The sequence below is a fragment of the Mastacembelus armatus genome, chromosome 1, assembly GCF_900324485.2.
Source record: "Mastacembelus armatus chromosome 1, fMasArm1.2, whole genome shotgun sequence".
In the NCBI taxonomy this organism is placed as follows: domain Eukaryota; kingdom Metazoa; phylum Chordata; class Actinopteri; order Synbranchiformes; family Mastacembelidae; genus Mastacembelus; species Mastacembelus armatus.
In genome coordinates, this window is record NC_046633.1 from 5,093,778 (window position 1) to 5,110,468 (window position 16,691).

At 37.6% G+C, this 16,691-nt stretch overlaps 1 protein-coding gene across 3 annotated transcripts in view; it reads right to left on the reverse strand.

Moving 5' to 3' along the window:
• Positions 1–16,691, reverse strand: part of sorbs2a (sorbin and SH3 domain containing 2a) — a 43,131-nt gene extending 26,440 nt beyond the window's left edge. For 2 of the 3 annotated variants that reach the window (XM_026304516.1, XM_026304513.1), the window contains exons 1-3: positions 16,215–16,691; positions 10,508–10,694; positions 1,369–1,424 (exon numbers count right to left, since the gene is read on the reverse strand). In XM_026304516.1, the coding sequence (XP_026160301.1) occupies positions 1,369–1,378 (10 nt within the window). In that variant the 5' untranslated portion in view covers positions 1,379–1,424; positions 10,508–10,694; positions 16,215–16,691. The remainder of the gene's footprint in view (positions 1–1,368; positions 1,425–10,507; positions 10,695–16,214) is intronic. The other variant, XM_026304514.1, reaches the window with a different exon arrangement.

A 16,691-nucleotide genomic window follows, 5' to 3' on the forward strand; every position in this document is an offset into this window, starting at 1 on the left:
GTCAGGTTTATGAAGCCCAAACACAAGATTGAATAACAATAAGCCACTTTTTTTTTTTTTAAAGACTTACCTCATGCTTTGCCCAACAGTTTAACCCCCTTAACAGAAGTAGCTTGTATTTCTGTATTTAGTGCAGTGTTCTTATTTGAGCTGATTAATTTCTTGTGTGTTGTGATTGTTAGTACCTGTGGCTAGATTTGGTGAGCTCTGGACCCTCTTCATGGGAGAGAGCATGAGTGACAAGGCCACGCTTTTGCGAGTGCATCCTCCGCTATCTGAGGAATCACAGCCAGGCAGGTGATCATAGAGGCAGAAGCAGCAGCACACATGCACATGCACATACACAAATACACAGATACACATGCACAAATGCATTGACACAGAAACATAATCCAAACAACTGCAGGCAAAGCACATGCATTAACAGAGCCCGATTGTTTTCTGTGGCAGATTTAGTGACAGTGCTTAGAAAATGAGCTCAGGATTTACCCCTTTGTACAGAGCAATTGCAAGATCTAACTGTAAAGTAAAAGCTTGAAGATGCTGTATTGCATCAGTTTACACAACTATAGCCTAATCATATCTGTCAGATACAATATGCTTATAAGAAATAGAGCACTTTATATGAGATGACTGGAAGCTTCAAAGGTTAGGTTTAGTTTTCAAAAAAAAAAAAAAAAAAAAAAGTACTGGCTCCTTACAATTTACATAGTGGATATTTCCGGTGGTATGACATCTGTGACATGTTTTTAGCATTTCTAATTCTGGCAGGTATCAGTTGTCATTAAGCACATGACCAAGCTATTGCTTGTTGTCTTCTAAATTGTAAATACAGGCAAACAACCAAGATGAGTCAAGCTACCACTGGCAGCTACACAGAGTGGTGCTGTGTGGCAAGGACTCAAAGACTGATTACTCATCACTGATTCGACTGAAATACACACTTTAGCACGAGATGACTGCCAAGTTTAGGGCAGTGCTTTGGGAATGTACTTGGGATAGAATACGTCACTGTGGTTAACAGCAACAGGCTTACTATATTTATTGATGCTTCTAGTCATAATAACTGTGGCCCAAAATGGACCAACACCAAAGTGGTGAAACAGGGTCAGGGTTAGAATTACACACTCATGCCTGTGGCAGACGAAAAGTAGCATACAGAGCAGCTTTTAAATTAGATTGGTGGCCTGAAAACATACTGACTTTGTATTTTAAACTATAAAATGTAAACAGTGATTTTATATTTAGCAAATGAACAAATACAGACAAAAATTCAGCTTTGCCATACATAAATAATGGACAAAATGGATGGATGGATGACTCCGGAACAGTTTTGGATATGTTTTGTGTGTGTTTACAGTACAGTACCTGTATTCATACTGAAGAGCACTTCTTACTGATCTACTGCAGGGTGACACACTTTCCTGCAAAACAAAAACAAAGTATTTCAGACACAAAATATTGTGACAGTGTGACTTCCTGGAGTAAGTTCTCTGAAGTTCACCCACATCTCTCATTTGAAATGATAATGTGAATATAGATTATTGAGTATTGAGTATTTAGGGGAATGAGATGCACAGTAGCTGTTAAAATACTAGTGCAGATGGCTCCAAAATACTTTTAATTTTTCAGATAATTTCAGTAACAAGATCAAATACATACAATAATATTATAGATTATTATGACTGTAAATTATTTTATTACTAACCGGAGAGCAGTTATGTTGAACTGGTTGGGTCAGTGGCATGATTTTTTTTTCATGGATTATTCTTGTTTATAACAAGATTAATTACATTTGGCTGGATACCAAAATGTAGAGCTAATTCTAACTTAATTCTAGCATATGATTTACAATTAATCTAAAATAGTAAGCACAAACGGATTTTACACATCTAAATCAATCAGAAACTTACAAAAGAATTTTTAAATTGTATTCATTCAGTTTTTACATTCAGCACAGAAAGCACAATGCCCAGATGTTTATACTACGCCTTTGTCACAGTCAGTCCAAAGTGATGTCACTTTATATGTAAATCCTATGTGAAAACAAATTGCACTGTGTGAGCATCTGCAGTTGAGTAATGACGTGAGGGAGCAGGGGAGCAGTTTGTATGTAAATGTGTCAGATTGTACTGTTATGCATTTTAGCATTTGTTATAGTTGATGAGCTAAAAAAATTTATTTCTAGACTTTTGCTTCAACACTAAGACAACTCTAGGCCTCATTACACATTGACAAGTAATGTCCTGATAACTGTGGCTAGGCTTATTTTGGATATGTATGTAACTATCTTCTGACATGAACGTGTAGTCTGCCTTGGCAGTTGGCACTAGTGATGACTGACAGTAGATGGATGGCATAACATTAAAATGTATTAAGACTATGCTGACAAATCGACAGGCTCAACTCAGATGAGACAGTAAACATCCAGACAAAAGAACAGAGATTACTTTAACATGGTTGAATCTACAGTACAAGCTGATTTTTCATCAGGCACATTTAAACCTGGACCATATAAGTATTACATCACATATTCATTAATCATTAATTATGCTCTAGGTCTTTATTTTGCCAAACTACTGATGTGAGCCAAGCAAATGTATTATAGAAATTATTTCCAAGTTACACACATTAGTGCCTTTGGGACCATCTCTCAGGCAAAACAAATGCTGAATTCAACCTACAATAAACTAAAGTGCTATTAGCAACATGTTTAACCTGTTATACTTTTCTGTCAACCTGCTAGATTTATAATTATTAATAAATCTAAATTTACTCACATATACAATCACTACAACTATAAAGAACTTTTGCTTATGGGACTGCGTCATCAGCATCAAGGGACACTTTCAATCCCTCAAGACCTAATCCTAACCCTCATAGAGCATATACTCATAAATCTATCTCTGAGAAACACATTCGCATGCTGTGGGGTAAATCATGGGTCTGGCGTCTCAGGCTGTCGGCATCCAAATGATGGTCAGATTATAAACAAGATCATGTTTCTTGGGAACAGATCAGTGGCGACACAGCAGCTGTGGCCATGCTACAATGTTATGGCTGGACACTGGAAGAAAATGCATCAGGCTGGACCTCTCAGAAAAGCTCTTTCCAGATTGATTCCCCTTTAAGCTAAGTTCTTTTCTATATTTCAAACATAATTTGTAGCACTCTTAAAGGGTGATAATAAATAATTCGAAATTTCTGCATTTCAGTGTGCATATCTCAGGAAATACTAGAGAGGCACCAAATGTTTCTATTAATATTCATTGAGTGCTCTTCTAAAATCTAATGAATAATGCAACATTAAGTTTTCGGAATATAAATTGTCATACCAAACTCTTGTAATCCTGTCATTTATATTAATGAAATAACAAATATTATTTCCAAGAACCTTTCTCTACATTGAATTCTACCACAAGTAAACTGAACAAAATGTAAAGTAAAGTAAATAAATGTGTTAAATATATAGAAAATATACAAGTTTTCTAAAGCTATGCTTTTAGTTGTCCTACTTTTGCAAAGCATTAGGGATGCAATGTTTCTTTCAAGTTTTATTTTCTTTCTTTGTGTGGTTTATACACTGACTGTAATTTAAGTATTGGTAGGCCACTCTGGAGACTAGTGTGTATATAATTGCTAAGTGTAATAGCTGTGGGACTGCAAGTACACCAGTCATAGCTATAAGCCACAGAAAGCCATGATGTCCAATACCACAAGCCCATCAAATCTCATTAGACTGTTAAGTGACCCACTGGGGCCCCTTTGGTTTGTTTCAGTGGACTAAAGTTTGATGAGTGAGTGCTTCTAAACATAAGACACAATATTAGCTGTGCTAGGAATCTTATCCTCCTGTATTTCTTTTTATAAGGACATTACTTTGATTTGATCTCATCAGAAACTGGCATGACCAATTTCCTCCAACTGATGACATAGTAGAGTTTTAAAGTTGCTGAACAAAACATACAGCCACAAATTCCCTTCTGAAGACAAAAAATAAACTGCAGTGAGTACATGGGTATTTCCATGGGTAATCTGTGCAACCTATTTAAATTAGGTCCTACAACTGGAGTGGAGACAACACTTTGATGACAAAGCTATGCTTAATCAACACCACTAAAGACTGAGATTAAAGCAATTGAAAGAATGGAATGAGTGACCATTATAACAAAATATCTAATATCTAATACTAATATCCTACTAAACAAAATTTCCAAATCACACATTTCTAAATAACACAAAGAAAAACATAACCCAGACAGTGTGACTATCAAAAGGAAAAGAAACCCAAAAGGAAGGAAAGACAAACACAAACATGTCCTCAAAGAGCACTGGCTGGGATGCCATTACTCACTGGCAGTCTGCCTCACCATAGACAAAACAAGTGTCTAGAAACAAACAAATCACCATCCTGTCATTTGAAAACATGAGAAATAGTAAAACGAAAACAATCTCAAGCTAATATTTAATATTTTAAGATCTCTATTTATATCTTGTGCCTATGGTACAGGTGTATAGATTATAGTTCATGTTATTTTCAAACTCAGACTTAACTTGTATATTACAAGAATGCCAATTAGAGTTATTGTAATTTCTAAATTCCATATTTCTAAATTATTTTAATCTCTGAATGGAATTTTAATGGACCTTTTAAAGATCCTTTTTTCTGTATATACACATCCCAAGTCAGCAGAAGAGACTGGATAAGCTGACTACGGCCTCAAGGGTCTTGACCCTGGAGTGGTCACTCATACTGAGACACAACCAATAGGATATCAAGAGACTAAGCTCCTTAGCAAATCTATTTAAAGACCTAGCCAGAAAGTTGTCAAATAGACATGTTCTATTCAGCCCTTAGTTGCTCAGAGTGTAATAAAACAAGACAAAAAAATAACACGCTCGCAGAAATATTAATTAAGACTAGGTGCGGTACTCTGTCAATAAATAAGAAACACCATCTGCAGTGATGCTGTGGAGTGAACATCAGCCTGGACTCACGGTGTTGATACAACTGAAGTGCAATGTAGAGCAATCTATAAAAACTTCTTGTAGGAATCAAAGAGAACACATCCCTTTTCAACAAGGAAACAGTGGGTCCCTGGAGATCCAACATATTTCTTACTTGAGGCACAGTGGCCTGAAACACAACTGACAGAAGAAATGATCCCTCCAAAAAAGGCAGAATTTAAAATAGTTTCATTTAGTAATTACTGAATTGGAGCCAAGTTATTTTAGTGGTGCATTTTTGTGGTAAAACTGTGGGGCATGTGGAGCTGTGGTTAAAATAAGGCTTGGGAATCAAAATAAATAGTATAGCTATAAGGAATTAACCATTTTGCTTTCAGTGGACACTGCATTTCCAGCTTCAAGCTTTTGTAGTGTTACTTGTTACACATCGGTCATAAGGTAAAAACCAGTCAACATTTCACGAGTATATATATTTCAGTGCTCTAATACAAGTATACAGAAGAAAAAAAAATAACTTCTCGGGTGCTACAGGGAGCATCAGTAAATTACATTCACGTCCTTCATTTTATATTTTCAAATACAGCAAGTCATCAAACACTGACAGTCTTGATGCAAACAATCCCTCATGTAAAGCTACTACAAGCAGATGAAATTTGATACCTTTAGTGAACCTTGAGTCCCTGAGCAGCAGAGCATTACATCAGCTGCTGCAAAGTCATTTGTGACTTATCATTCCCATTCCCAGACCTGCTTTATGGACATGTTAATTAATTTATATTAGCTTAAAAATCAACCAACATATCAGACCATAGATTTATTCATCTTGTTGATATATTCATAAAAAATACGGTACATTGATTTTCAAAGCCACTTTAAATAACACAGACATTGGCACTACATTAATGCTAAGCATTGCTGGACTACATAACAAAATAAGTTTGTAAAATTTGTATTTCACCACAATCAAAACAATAAATCTAAGTTGTGTTTAAATATCTATCTTGGCAGTCACACCAAATACAATCCTGGAAACATCAACAATGGCTTCACAATTTAGCTAGTAAAATTATCGAGATATGTTCAAGCACTTAAACATACAAAAACAAGAGGGATGTGTCAAAGTCCTTACTGACACTACTTCTTAGCTGCAGTATTCAAATCATTAAGGAATCATTATTATCCTGCTTATACACTGTACACTTGCCAAAAATGAAGCATTTTGAACACGTTTTGTTTAACGTTATAAAAAAAGTTGACCTCAATATGCTTGGGTTGCTGTTATTTCAACAAGATTTGTAGCCTTGTAGCCTGCTTTTGGATGTAGAACAGCAAAAAACATTTAGCACAAAATCATTTATATATTCCCCGGTCAATCATATATATGATAAATATTCAGCCAAACTATGGTTATAATCCAAAATAAATATTCTCCATATAGAGGCTTTAATGCCTTACTAATCTGGAAACAGCTTTTCTTATCAAGTGCAAAACAAATTCAGCAAAATAAGTCTTCAAGCAAAGGGTATCTACAGCTCCTGATTAGCTGAAGATGATTTTATAAGGAAAGCTTTAACAGTGCCATGTAACTGTTCTACCATCACATTACTGCCACTAGTTGAACAACAGCCACTTCTACCGAAGTCTTTGTTATCAGCCTTGTTTGTTCAACCTTGCCACTCATTAGCAGACCCCCTTCTGGCTGTACGAATGGAGAGGGAAGGTCAATACACTGACCCTGCATGCCCACTCACTGCCCACACAGCAAACAGAGGCCCATGTGTTCTGTAGATTGCATCACAACCCCACTAACGAGCACAGCCATGGCCTGAGAGCACTAATGCAATTATGCAATACAAGCCCCCAGTACTGTGAGTTGAGCCTATAGTAGAGGAACGTATTAGATGTGACAGTTTGTGGGTTTGTTATTTTAAGCCTAACATTTCTATACAGAAGATGCAATAACTGTATTTTGCGCTGATGTTCATGGAGAGGAAGAGAAATTTTTTTTAAAAAGCTAAAGAAAACCAAAGAATGGATAAGAAACAAAGTAGAACATGAAAAATAAACCAGCATAAAAAAAAAAATTAAAAAAAATCAGGAGAAAAGATTATGAAACAGAACCTGTTTGATAAGGGTGGAATGATGGTACAGTGTTGAGGAATGTCATCTCACGAAAAGAAGACTGGGTTCAAACCCCATTTGGCCCCAGGCAATTCAGGTTTGTTCTTTCCTGTCTGTGTACATTTTCTCCGGGTTCTCTGGCTTCCTCCAAGAGTCCACAGACATGCAAGTTATGTTAACTGGTGACTCTAAATTATCTGTAAGTGTGAGTGTTTGTCTGTTTCTCTGTGTCAGCCCTGTGACAGACTAGTAATCTGTAGAGGATGTACCTGCTTCACACTCAATGTCAGCTGGGATTGTGTCCAGCTCCTCCACCCACACAATCATATGATAAGCAGTATAGATAATGGATGGATGCTTGATGAGGCAAATATTGAATAGATGACACACAGCTGAAAATAAAAAGAAGACAGTATAAGCATATAGTGTTATGTAAACTGTCTGACTAAAGCCATCTGGGGACACACAGCATCACAAGTGAACAACAACTCTAGAGCTCACACTGTTTCACCTTCTTCTCCAAGATGAGAGCACTACATGTGGCACAGTTAAGGGGATAAGATGAGAAAATAAACATTACTGTACATGGAGCTGTCAAAGCAATCTTGAAGATGAAGCTTTGAAGACCTTTCCTGGGTAGACTTTTCGACTTAGTATTATAGCCAGGTTCCAGTTATGGTGTCAGCGTTTTCAAATGGTTAAGTGAAGGGAGAACAACCGCTGGTCAACTCAACTCAACTTCTAAAATCTGATGTTTCAAAGTAATCCTGTCAGCTGAATAAAAACAAAACCACTACATTTTACACATTATCATGCCCACAAAATGCTAAGCTCAGGCTCCATTGAAGCAAAAAAAAAAAAAGTAACTTTTCAAAATTCTATGGACATGATAACCTTTATGAAACCCTCACTCTCTTTAATGTAGAAGTATGTCACTAACTACCACGTACAGTAACTGAAGTCAACTTTTATGACAGACATATACTGCCGTATAGTGCCCCACACTATAAGCCAGTCTGAATACTTAAGTTAAATGGTCCCTTTAAAAACCGGGGATTTATATATAGATAATATTCGTGTTTCACTCACTTGAATTCAGTTTGTACAGTGAATACAAAATGATGAATTGGAGTTTAACTGTTTGCTAATTAAGAGGATGTTGTGTGTTGAGAGCAGGGAGCATGCATTATTTGAGGCCTAATAGAAGAGTCTTTTGGGAGCATGCAGACATGAGGTTTTACAAACATGAACAGTAAGAACTCTTGTATGGAAAATTAGGGAGTATGGTGAAGCAGCAGTGCAGGGATTAATTCTGAAAAATGGTCTCACTGCACTTCCAGCTAAATTCTTTGTAAACACTTATTAATCACTCTTGTGGTATGTTCTGTGCAAAATTCAGAAAAAAGCTTGGTGGATCATTATCTTCAATGTTGTATAAGAGTCAATTAGGCTACCTTGTAGAAAGAAATCTTATGAGCACATTTTTAAATACTGTCATTTGAAGCACACTAAAGCAGAATGGCTATCAGCTGTGGCTAAGATTACATTCCCTATGCATAGTCTGGATTCCCCAGGTACCAGTGGTAAGTGTCAATCTTGAAGATAAGAGGAACTTGATTAGCATGGGTGCTATATTTACTGCCATTAGACAGGACCCTTTACCGTCTAAGGTGGTCAGGAAAATCTATCTGAGGAATATTTATGGCTGTTAGGCATGAGGAAATATGACCATTTTAAGGAGAATTGACATACTGCACAATCTGGAAAATATCTCTGGCAAGCAATCTGTTCTGTTTTTGACAGGTGAATAAGAAATGAGCTTGAGAGAGAGATAATATGAAGACTTTTTGTTTTTTTTAATGTTTATGCAATACCACAACTAGATAGTAGATGAATAAGCATATTCCTAAATGTGTATAAAAACAAAGGCATCTTTAAAAGGTACTTTCCATGTCAGACAGAAAAAAAGATACTTGTTTACTGAGTTTCACATTAAACTGCAATTTAAATGCCACAAACCTTTCAACATCTCAGTCCTTTGTACATCAGCTTTACACCAATAATCAAGAAGGAATGAGGAAGAGGAGAATTAAAAGTGTGACAATAACAATGGAATTAAAGTGTTCAAGCTACTGAAAAGTGAAACAATGGAATTCCTTGTCAGCCCTTCTAAGTGCCAATTTGTAGTGTCGCTAACCTAAAAAATGTAGAGGTTTATTCTACACAAATAAATACACATATATTCAAATCTGACTTATTTTAATCTCTTTTAAACCAACTACTTTCCAGACCGACATAGCAGGTGATCCAAATCCAGTCAAGCATCTCTATCCCAATTAATGTGACTTATGTCTATCAAAAGGCTTTTAGTAGGACCAGAATTAATCATATATAGCCATTTAATGGTCTAAAAAAGTGTGCTCTATGGCATTTACATGGAACAGACAAAGCGCTTCACTGTATGTCAGGTCCAGAGGAAAGAGAACCAAGAGAACTGTGCTGTGGACCTAGGCTGGGAACCATCCCTTAGTGTGTACCCAAGGGGTCAAGGTGACATTCCTCAACACCTCTGAGACTGGCCTAATGGAGGGATTGGTGCATGGCTTTTGTTGAATGGGAAAGAAGAGACCATGAAACCAGAGACGGAAGTATGTAAAAGGGAGAGAGGGAGGAAAATCAGATTCTGAGGTAAAATTATGGGTAAGAGGTAAAAGGAAAGGGGAAGCTTCTGAGGAGTGGACTGAAACTTTCTTTAGCATTTAGTCTCTCAAAATGCAAAATTATATATTCTCCATATACATCTCTACCTACATCTCATTTTAATGTTCCCTTTTAATTTTAAAGTCACAAAGTTTTTTTTTTCCACTGAAGGATCTATAAATCTATGAGCCTTCATGTTTAAAAACATCAAATCATCAAACTTATTTGTTGATGCTATTTCTGAGGTGACAGCAGTAGAAACCAATGTGTTTATTTGACACCATTTTCTCTGTCGATTGTCACAAAAGACAAAAATTCTGCTCTTGGTCTATAATTGTGGGCTTTGTCTGAACAGATAAATATAATTCCATTTTGGTGTTTGGGTTGTAAAAGCTATTTCGATCTCTTCTAATTTGCATTCTCAACAGCAGTATAAGGTCTATGTGTGTAGTCAACTATGACATTAAAAAACTATTCAAAATAAATCAAAGATACATATGTAGAAATACTAGATAAATATTATTTTATGAATTAGGAACCTTAATTAAACCTACACAAATAAGTTCATATACCTATTCAAAAATATAATTTAATATAGCATTCCTGTGTTTTGGCATGAGAATGCATAAAATTATGTTATCAAATAATCTTTCGTGACCCTAAAACCCTAAGCTCTGATTCAGCAGAGTGCAGGTGCAACAGAAAATTGAACACTTACCTTCATAAAACTGAAAAACTGGGGACTTGCATAAAAAGAGTCAGGTACAGGTGTGCTCTGTGTGTAATCGCTGTTCTTTCCTCTTTTTTATATTCAAATCTTTTCCTTCTTTTTCTTCTGCCCTCTGCTCACGATAAGTCTCTCCTCCTTGTCAAGCTTTATTTCCAGGTCTTTCCCCGTTTAATGCCTGGGAAGCACAGAGACAACAGAACGCGAAGTTAGAGAACCAAAGGGAGGGAGTGACAGGGAAGAGAGTTCCCTGTTTGGGTGAAGCAGTGATCAGATACGGCTATTTTCAGACTCGGGCATGCTCGTCTATGAGACTGGAAAGTTACCCCCAGTGTAGATGGGTGGAGGCTAAGTAAAAGGACTGACTATCTCTATTTTACCACATGCCCACATGTTTTCTTGCATGCTTGCAACACAGCATGGGCTCTCATGCACAAAGACAGGTTATTTCTATACATACTCTGTACAAAAACAACACTGTCCCATGCTGTAATTCTATGGTTAGGTTAGACCAGGCAGGTACACTTTTGACAAGCTATGCAAGGTTAAATAGACTACAGTTAGGACAGCAGTGGGTGTGAACAGACAGAGGAGTGTTACGAAGTCTCCACACGCCCATCTCTCCTCCTGGGCATAAATGTCAAACAGTGACCAATGTCGTCAGTGTGGGGCTATGTAAAGTGGTCTACTCCACACAGAATCTGACAGTAGTGTCAGAATGTTCTCATATGAGATTTTCTTTCACTTTCTGTTGCTGATTGCCTGTCAAGAAGAGTTGCTCAGAGATGTGCGTCCACACACACCCAAGGGAAAGCACAAACACCACCTTTTTGATAAATAAGCTACGTGCAGTCAGTGTTAAATTGAGCTGTAAATATATAAAGACGAATTATATGTCTACTCACTTGTGTCATTTATAATCTTACTGCTGTGTAATCCATATGGGAATGTATATTTGGAAATGACCACACACATACACACACAGGCTGAATATACACAGGAGAGAGGTCAGCCAGGAGCACCTCTAGACCCCAGACTCCCTGCTATTCCCAGAATGATGAGGTAACTACTGCTATTAACTACTGCTATTAGCATCTCATATTTAGAGTCTGGATACCTAAAACCAGCCAGGCAGGCTACTGTGCAATATGCTATTTGGACCACTTCCACCTCCTTCTGTCACACCCATACATGACAATAAACAAAACAAGCACAATAACTAACAAATTCCTATGTGTTGAGGTTCAGGAAGACTTGAGCAGTCATTAAAAAAAGGAAATGTTAATGTGGCTCCATTAGTGACTGCTGATAAGACTGCTGAATAATAGCCTTTTCTCCAACAAAAACAGATTTAAAAAAAAAAACAAAAACAAAAAAACTGTGATTCATGTTATGACTGTCACCTCTTTTTGTTTTGTCCTGCCTAGTGTCAGTCATGATACAGTGAGGTAACATCAACTTAGTTCACTGTCTTTCTTAGATGGTATACAAATAATTTAAAAATACTTAACTATTTATGCCTACATTTTAAATGGAGGGATAGCAGCAGGTGTATCAAAAGCAATAAGTTTAACTGGGTCAAGTTAACAAGTTAAGCTACAAAGGTAAAAAACTAAACTCGTGAACAAGCTCAGACAAAAGTCGGCCTGCTACAAACCTTTAAATGAAGCACAGATGGACTAAGTTGTGATGTCCTGGATAAACATCATTTATGTCCAGTGTCACTGTGCCAATAATATAGTGGTAATATAAACAATGCCTACATAGCAATTGATGGCTTGATTTGCAAGGAGCACTTATACGCTATTTCCCCAAACACCCAATTTTCAGATCTTGGGAGTTCTCACCGTGCACTACACTGATTGATGTGTCAGCAGACATGATCAAACAGCAGCTGCGCCCCCCAGAATTTTCTGTTCACATGCCAAGGATCAGTGAGGTATGGTGAAAAGCTGACAACTGACAGGTGCTAATGATGTAACCTTGGGGACAGAATAAGAGAAGCATCAGGGGACCAATAAAAATATTGAAAGGGTGAAGCACCTTGGTTTAACCTACTTAAGGCGGCACAAAAGATGACCAACAAGCACACATCAACATCTAAACAATTATCACCCAAATTTTCGGTTTTTACAAATGAAAAAAAAAGTGAAGTTTTGCATGTGTAGGTGTAATAAAAAAAAAAAAAAAAAAAAAAAAACAGCATGACACCAACATGCAGCTTAGGAATGATCTCATTAAAGTATCAGAGCAAACTATTTTTATAACAAGTGACAAACACTCACATTCAAATGCACCAATACTTTGACCTATGAGCCTCTCTGGACTATAGTGACTGCGTCAACATGGTCTCACTCGTACAGTTTCAACACCTAATTCATTATCAGCTTTTGGAAGGCCCTGCCATTCCCAGTTAAGTAAGTGGCAGGATATAAAAAGCAGAAGGGCATGTGCATGTACACATTAGTAAATGTCACTTCCTGTCAAACACGTAAAACTGGGAGCATTAAAAAAAAAAAATCCACATGTATATTGTTTGACAGGCACAAAACCAACGTGGAACAACACAGGGCAGAGGAATATACGCTAGGAACTCCAGCGTATTATGTGTTCATAGGGTTAACAACATTTACATGTTATTTAAGAATCACTGCAGAGAACTACATAGAAAACTAATGTGGCACCTGATATAGAAACACAATGCAAGAATGGACATACAGTATTTTACAGCATTAACTTATATTAATATTTCAAATAATGTAGTATCACTTCTTTCTGTGTTGAACTGTAAAAAGATGGTACAAAGCATATATCTGCACTTATGGCATTTCAATATTGAATGATGTTGGGCTGTCTACTACCCATTCATCCATCCATCCATCATCTATTGCTTATCCTGGTACATCCAGGGTTGTGGGGGGCTGATGCCAACCACAGCTGACACTGGGCAAGAGGTGGGGGTACACCCTGGACAGTTCATCAGTCTATCAAAGGGATGATACATACAGACAGACAAACGCTCACATTCATACTTACACCTATGGCAGTTTCAAGTCACTAATTAAGCTAAAAATGTGAAAAATAATAGTGCTGCACATACAGTTAGTTTTTATGATAATAAACAGAAATAATAAAACTATCTTATTACCATTCTGCATGTGTTTCTTTAGTCTCCATGACCTGAAGACGCTGAAGTCCAATAGGTGGAATTTATGGAATTCTGAACTATGCATATGGTCTACAAATAGTAGAAGTAGGCTTTGAACACTTTCTCCTGTTTCAACAGGAGGCTTGTTATTTCTCTGTGGAAAAAAAAGTGCCAGATTTTGTTTAATATAGACTTTTATAATTCTCGGATAAACCTGTGGTTGTTCTTGCTACCAATAAAATGAATACAAATTCTGGAATACTGATCTGAAAAATACAGGATCCTGGTTGACAATGAAGATCTATTCATTAATAAACTAAGGATTGTTTTGTGTTTTTAACACATTTGGATCACTTTGTTGCTTTAATTATATGTTTCTGATTATTAAACTATCAAAGTGCTAAATGTTCCAGTACTGCACTGCCATTTCAGAACATTGCATATATTGCAAAAAGTCAGCAAAACTAACTTACATAACTTAAAAGGTCTTAAATGTCTAAAACCTGTTGGGCAGATGCTGCTATGCATTCTATATAGTCAAATTGGTTGGTTATTGTGATATTTTATGCTTAAATCTGGTTCAGTAACCAAGAATCCTTGATCAATACCATCAATTGCCACTGTCAAAAACAAGTGAATAGCTACAGAAAAGAGAACTGGCCCAGCAGCTTAGGAGAAAAGGCATAATCACCAAACAGCCTGGTAAGCTCTAAAGGATTGGGTCATTGAGAAAGTTAAGGGAGCAAGCATGTCCTGCAGGCGGCCCTTATTATCAGTGAGCCTAAGAATTAGACAAGCTTTTCACACAGCAATTGATCCATGACATCAGCCTCTGAGGAAAGGCAAAGAAAGAGGAATATAAAAGAGCAAAAAGGCAACAGAGGGCCACTAACAAAAGAGAGGGCAGCAAAAGAAGGAAATAAACAGGACAAAGGAAAATTAAAGGAATGTGTGTGTGAGAGAGATAAAAAGAGTGAGAGACACACTGAACTATGATAGTAACCCCTATTTACATTCTGTACTTTCAGTGAAAATGTATCGCATTCTCCTATTCCCTGATGGCCTGCGTTGATCCACTTTCCTTCTCTCACCCTGTCCCTCAAACATGCATGCACAAATCATGCACACATACCGGTACATATTGTCTATTTTAGTACCTCTAAACTGGCAGGTGCAACCGACTTAACGTTAACAGAGACATACTTTCTGGCTCAGTGGCCATCAATCAAGTCAAAATGGTACGACCACCCATTAAATGTATATATTTAAGCTTATATGAGAGGATGTTTATTGATGGAGCAGCCCCTCATGAGACACAGATAGCAGCCAACTGTTGCTCATCGTACTGCATCCCGCTGTGTTGTTTCCGTTCCTCAAGACACAAGTATGCAGTCATAGAAATACATAAACTAGATCAAAACCCACAGACCAGTTAAACACAATGACAAACCAGATAAGCCACATTAAGATGGGATGAGGTTCCAGAAGTAATGCTAGACTTTGTTCATCTTGGACACCTCTCCACTTTCCTTCTTTCTCTCCAGCACTTGAATGGGTCTTCTATCCATTTCTGCTGTCCTGTTATTTTTTTTTTCATTACATCATCCTTCCATGCCAGTTACCAGGTAGCACCAAATAAACACAGACTATTCCTTACTGTTTTCTGTCAGAACTGTGATTTGTAGCTCTAAGAGGCACAAGCAACACAGCAACATGTCTTAAAATATTGCATAAAATGCACTACTGAATTTTTATTTGAGCCCTCCATAAATGAGACTGGTTTAAATATTTGACAGAAGGGAAATGCAAAAACAGCATACCTCTGTACTGACTTTATAGTTCCCCTATGAGGCACTGGCCTTCATAATACGACATACTGACAAAGTGTAGTAAATTTACTGCAGTTCTGTAAGTACTGATATCATAAAACAGCCCCATAGCGCAAAAAAAACAATGATTTTGTTCTAGACCAATATGACCAAACTAAACTTATTGTATTTTTAAAATATTTTCTATAAACCTCTGTACTGCACTGTATAGGGGGGCCAAGCTGACAATAGAGATTATCTCAGGAATTTGGGATGTAGGTTAAACGTGAACATCTCGGTTCATGTTTATTTTTTGTCAAGCAGGCTGCTACTGCACACAATACTCCTATGCTCACGGCCTTGGCTGCTGATGTTAAGCAACATTTGTTTTATCCACAGTTTAAAAGCTTGTGGTTTCAGCATTTAACATCCTACCAGCCCAGACCGCATCCTCTGGAAACACCAGTTCACTGGAATGCACTTTATTGGAAACAGAAGCGTCCTCACCGCATCCCAGATAAGCTGATTCATTGCACTGCTCTCGACAAATACAAGCAGAAGGTCATTGTTGCCTGAAACGCACTTAAACACTCAAAATAGCTTGTTCGGCTTTTGAAAGGGCACGAAATTCAGCCGCGGGGCAGATCCGCTGCAGCTGATGAAAGAAGCGCGGAGGGAGAGACATATTAGCCTGGTAACAACAACAACAACATTACAGCTGATAGTGTGAAACGTTACCTACCTAAAACCGCTTCACTCCACTAATTCAGCAAACATGCCGCGTGGTAATCAGCAATTTCCATTAAATGACAGAAGTCCTCAGACGAAAGAGCGCAGAAGTGCTTACACACCCCACAAGCTAGAGCCGCTCGGTAGCTAGCGCGGTGCCCGTGTGATTCAACTGTACACCTGTTTTTCGACGAGCATGGATGTCGCCGGGGTCGGTCAGCTAGCTAACCAAAGACACCTCCCTCTCTCTGGGGTCACTGCTGGGATAGCACTGCGGTGAAGCTCTCCACACAAACCCTCAGGGGAGAGGCGGCACAGTAACTTACCACATGCCTTTTCCCCCTTTACGTTATAAGCGCTAGTCGCACAGCATTCCACCGGCTCTAAAATGAACTCGCATCTATCTAGAAATGGACTGAACCTGCCCCTGGTTTCCGTTTTTTTATTATTGAATGATGCCGTGGCTCCGTGCGCAAAATGGCCTCTGTTA